The sequence below is a fragment of the Cucurbita pepo genome, chromosome 6 (genome assembly GCF_057944985.1).
Source record: "Cucurbita pepo subsp. pepo isolate OVF chromosome 6, ASM5794498v1, whole genome shotgun sequence".
Taxonomy (NCBI): Eukaryota; Viridiplantae; Streptophyta; class Magnoliopsida; order Cucurbitales; family Cucurbitaceae; genus Cucurbita; species Cucurbita pepo.
This window is the reverse complement of record NC_141803.1, coordinates 13,781,011-13,786,379: the sequence shown is the minus strand read 5'-3', so window position 1 is coordinate 13,786,379 and position 5,369 is coordinate 13,781,011. Positions and strand designations below refer to the sequence as shown.

General features: G+C 37.1%; 1 protein-coding gene across 1 annotated transcript; it reads left to right on the top strand.

Annotated features, from left to right (window-relative positions):
* The first annotated feature begins 2,604 nt into the window (after window positions 1-2,604).
* On the top strand, window positions 2,605-4,349 carry LOC147792359 (glycosyl hydrolase 5 family protein-like). The gene is made up of 3 exons (XM_087124603.1): window positions 2,605-3,180; window positions 3,253-3,853; window positions 3,931-4,349. Exons 1-3 carry the CDS (start codon window positions 2,605-2,607, stop codon window positions 4,347-4,349), a joined length of 1,596 nt encoding a protein of 531 aa, XP_086980729.1.
* The last annotated feature ends 1,020 nt before the right edge of the window (window positions 4,350-5,369 follow it).

Below are 5,369 nucleotides of genomic sequence, written 5' to 3'. Positions count from 1 at the left end.
TTGTTCCTTCCTCTTGACCTGAGAAATCAATCTCCGCCACACTCCATAGACCTTTTGCTCTGAGCAAATATTCCATCAGCTCACTCCATCACTAAAATGATCAAAGTGACCATCGAAGTGAGGGATCTTCGTTAAAACTTTGTCTTCACTCATACTCTCTCTATTTGATCACTAAAAAATTGGGGCTATGATACCAATTGCTAGGTTTTGACACAACTAAGCCAGAAACATAAACAATTGAAGCTGGAAGTGATAATATTATTGAATATTGAACTTGGCTTTCGTAGTCTCACAAATAACCCTAAATAGAAACTAACCACAAATCTTGGAAACAAAAATCTTGTAAACAAATTTGGTAAACAAATCAAATATTTAAACTAACCCCATAAAAATACTCTAACTCTTCTTTGATCTAATCAAATTCTTCGAACATGAAGTGGTACGAAGGTTGTGTTTATAGGGAGTAGAAAGAGAGGGGCGAAGGGTTGTTTTAAGAGTATTGTTTGGTATTTAGTTTAATTATTTGTCATATAGTTAATATTTCTATTGTTATTTGTAAAGTTGTAAAAGCGAGGTTGAGTATTCAATAATATCATAACTTGACACTACGATTGTTTAGGTTTTCCTGAGTTATTACTAAGTCAAAATCTAACGCTTAATTGGGTTTTCATCTAATTTTCTTAATAATCATTTAAAACTCACCGTTCTTCCTTCTCAGACGGTGGCATACTCGTTGTGGCTAGTGTCTTCGTGCGGAATCCTAATGTCGCATCGTTCAAATACTCAAAAGCCACGATGGTGATTTACTACCACGGCGAGGTGATCGGAGAAGGGGAGACGCCGGCGGATTGACGAAGGCAAAGGACACGATGACGATGAATGTGACGGTGGAGACCGAGGCGGAGGAAATGGATGAGGGTCTGAGTTTGATGGAGGATTTGAAGTCGGGAGGTTTGAATATCAGTAGCCACACGGAAATGCCAGGAAGGGTCAAAATAATTGGATTCATCAAGAAAAGGTTTGAGGTTAAAATGAACTACTCATCTACTTTCAATACTAAAACCCAAATGACTCAAAGGGAAGATTGTGACAAGCATGTACAAAATTTCTGATTAATGAAGAATTATGGGAGGAATTTGAAACCAAATGGCTACTAAGTTTGTAGTGTTTAATTACGAGGAGTATTAAAAATTTTAATTATGGTACGTAGGTTGTTTATACATTTTTTGGATTATATCACTTTTTACTTTGCTTATGTAACTATATTTGTACGTTGGATCAAGAGTGAATTTGTTTGACCATGAGTGAGTGTGACTCCCAATCCTTTGTAACGACTCATGTCTAGGATTTGACATGGTCAGGTTACCTACTCTTTGTTTCTAAGAGTGAAAGCTATTCTCGCGAACTAACTCGAGTTCTTCCGGCATGTCTTTTCCATATTCACATGCATCCTAGAAAAATTCTCCACAGGTTACGTGCATCATAGAATTGCTCCAAGCAAAACATACCTAACCATGAAGTTCTTATAATTGAGCTATCGAAAAGGAAAATGAACCTTATTGGTATATGGAGTGACTATCCATGTTCTAAAGTATTTCTTGGCTATCATATCCTCAGGATACCTCTCGTTTGGAAGTGGTTTCGGTTCAGTCATGTACCCCTCATTTGCTCGGGTGTCACATACCTACCAACTTTCACATTAGTTCGTTTTCAAACCACATCTTACTGGGAGAGATACTGCCCTAATACAATTTGTAACGGCTCATGTCCAAGATTTAGAGCCATTAGGTATCGAATCTGCATTACAAATCTTGATCTATCCTAGACATGACGCGTTACAATATTGGTCGACCCTAAAAGCTTGATCAAACATTTTAGAATGATCCACTAATCCAAAACCAGTTCGGTGTAATGGCTCGTCCCTTCAAAAGTTGGCCTGAGTTTAACGACGTGACTTTTTAACCCGCCATCAAGAAAAAAGAAAGAGAATTTGTTTGAAAAAAGAAGGTCAGATGGCCAATTTATTTTTTTATCAGTGGGGACATAAAATTATAGACCTCATTTTTTCTCCTTCCACACAATCAAATTCAAAAGGTATAAATAAAATATTTTCAATAATTTGATTACATTTTTTAAAATTAGATAATTAAGATGTTAACTATTCTATTTTTATTAAAATAATTTTATGTATTTGTGAATTATTAGGTGGAAAAATGTCCCCAACTCAAAAAATGTAGTAGGGGTATTATATAAGAACTTATCATAAACGTAGTTAGCTACTATTTTAATTTTTAATTTGAGACTGGAACAAGCTTCGAGTTTTATTTAAGAAGAAGGGGCCATAATGTTAAAATATTGGTTCTGTGGGCAAGATATGTATGAACGTTGCTAGCTTTGTTAGAAATATTTGCTTATTACTCAACAAATTATCAAAGTTAGAAACACAATTTATTAACAAAGCAACTGAATTAAGAAAAAAATGGAAGGAGTTTCACCGTTACATCGATCTTTGATCTTTTGAACAAATTTCAACCTATTAATGAGATATATAAGCAACCTTTGGGCTATGCTTCTCTCACCCCGATTCATAAAAGAGAAGAAAAAATGGGAAGAGCTTTTCAAGTTGTTCTTTTTCTAGCATTGTTTGTGTTTTTATCTCCTTCTGTTTATTCTTTACCGTTGTCAACAAAAGGAAGGTGGATCGTTGATTCGACAACAGGGCGTCGAGTGAAGCTTGTGTGCGTGAATTGGCCTTCCCACACACAGAGCATGCTAATAGAAGGTCTCAACCACAGGCCATTAAAAGAGCTGGCAGATGAGGCAATCAAGTTGAGGTTTAATTGTGTACGACTCACGTATGCAACTCAAATGTTCACTCGTTATGCAAATAGGACAGTTGAAGAGAATTTTGACCTCCTCGATTTAGAGCAAGCAAAAGCCGGATTGGCTCAATATAATCCTTTTGTGTTGAACAAGACTATTGCTGAAGCCTATGAAGCTGTTGTTGATGTGCTTGGAGAGAGTGGTTTAATGGTGATTGCCGACAACCATATGAGTCAGCCAAGATGGTGTTGCTCTCTTGACGATGGCAATGGATTTTTTGGAGACCGCTATTTTGACCCTCAAGAATGGCTACAAGGTCTTAGCTTAGTTGCTCAACGCTTTTCCAAGAAATCAACGGTACGTACAAATTAAGGAAAATTCTCACACTCTTGAAACTAAATTCTCACATTCTTTTGTTATGACATTTAGGTGGTTGGAATGAGCCTACGAAACGAGATACGAGGAACCAATGAAAATGCAAATGATTGGAACAATTATGTTACTCAAGGAGTAACAACAATCCACAACATTAACCCAAATGTTTTGGTGATTGTTTCGGGCCTAAATTTTGATAATGATCTTCGATGCTTAAAAGAGAAGCCCTTGAATGTAAGCACCTTAGACAACAAGTTGGTTTTTGAGGTGCACTTGTATTCGTTCAGTGGAGATCAAGAGAGTAAATTTATAAACCAGCCACTAAATAATATTTGTGCAAATATTATCGATGGCTTTGTAGACCATGCTGAATTTGTTAGAGAAGGACCAAACCCATTTCCTTTGTTTGTCAGCGAATATGGGTACGATCAGAGAGAGGTTAACGATGCAGAAAATCGGTTCATGAGTTGCTTCACAGCTCATCTTGCACAAGAAGATTTAGATTGGGCATTATGGACTTGGCAAGGTAGCTATTATTACAGGGAAGGTCAAGCAGGGCCGGCAGAAACTTTTGGAGTTCTCGACTCCAATTGGACTCAAATTAAAAATCCTAACTTTGTCCAGAAGTTTCAACTATTGCAGACTATGTTGCAAGGTAAGTATAAATATATTAACGATTTTGAATATATGGATCTATAACAAGTGTATAAGACATTTTTTTACGGTGCACAGATCCAAATTCCAATGCATCGTTCTCGTATGTTATATATCATCCACAAAGTGGCCAATGCATCCAAGTCTCAAATGACAACAAAGATATTTTCATGGGTAATTGCTCCATCTCAAGTCGATGGACTCATGACAATGATAGCACTCCAATTAGGATGTCAAGCACTGGTTTATGCTTAAAGACAAGCGGAGAAGGCCTTATGCCATCTCTCTCAACGGATTGCTTCGGCCCTCAGAGTTCTTGGAGAGCCATTTCAAACACTAAGCTTCATTTGGCCACCGTAACTCAAGATGGGAAGAGTGTTTGCTTGCAGGTTGAAAGCTCTAATTCTTCAAATATTGTGACAAACTCATGTATTTGCACTGATGGTGCTCCAAATTGCCTCCAAGACACCCAAAGTCAATGGTTTGAACTCGTTTGAACTCGTTGAAACCAACACGTTGTGAGTTGCTTATGTATTGGGAAGAATAAATATATGACATGCCCGACTTTGAATTGGCCCCTATTTTATCTCTAATTCTATTCATGCTCGTGCTTGACTATAACCGATTTTATTTATCGTACAAACATATATGAAAAATAATACCAACAATAATGATCGTATAAAAGATTGGACATATAATAAATAATAGAAAAATAATTATTGACCATTTAACTGCGAATTTAAGCATAAAATCGACAACCCTAATATGACTCCGGCATTTTCAAAACTTTCATGCCAACCCTAAATTCAAATTCCAACAACTACTAGTATATTGGACCAAATTCTAAATTTCTATTTTAAACTAATTAATAGACTAAGCAACATTTGTTGGAACAAGTTTGAACCATTGGGGTTGAGGATCATCGGTGCAACTTCCCTCGTCTCTAAAGCAAATGCATTTCTTCACAACAACTATAGTATCAGATTCCTTCTCCAAACAAAAATTGTCTTCGCCAATTTTGTTGGCCAATTGGAGATTTGCTTTCGAAGCCACCGTCCAATTGCTTCCATCGCCAGAGCATTCGTCGGATACCACCGGTGCTTTTCCATCTCTGACGGATTTCAAACCCTGCCCGTTTGACAACAACTTCATCGGGACTTCCATCTCCACTATGGTTCCATTGCTTCGGAGTGGCACAATCGCCGAGTTCAACTCCTCCTTTGTCCTCGGATTTGACACATTGCCCTGATACGGGATGCAGCATTATGTATGATATTGGTGCTTTAGAATTTGGATCCGCAAGAAAAGAGCTTTAGTTTCAAATTCTAACTAAAGAAATATATAAAGGTTTGATTTGTTATAATGCACGGTTAGATTGAGAAGCAACAAATTAACCTTGATTCACTCTCTTGATAAGTGGAAGCATTTGTTTAAGTGACGGGGGTACTATCTTTAGTCCAAGAGTGATCCATAACACCAAAACTTTCACTCAGGATCTTCATTACACCGTCTGTACA

Coding starts and splice junctions, on each gene's coding strand:
- LOC147792359 (XM_087124603.1), top strand. CDS start 2,605: ATGGGAAGAGCTTTTCAAGTTGTTCTTTTTCTAGCATTGTTTGTGTTT. Junction 3,181..3,252: donor GCTTTTCCAAGAAATCAACG/GTACGTACAAAT, acceptor TATGACATTTAG/GTGGTTGGAATGAGCCTACG. Junction 3,854..3,930: donor ATTGCAGACTATGTTGCAAG/GTAAGTATAAAT, acceptor TACGGTGCACAG/ATCCAAATTCCAATGCATCG.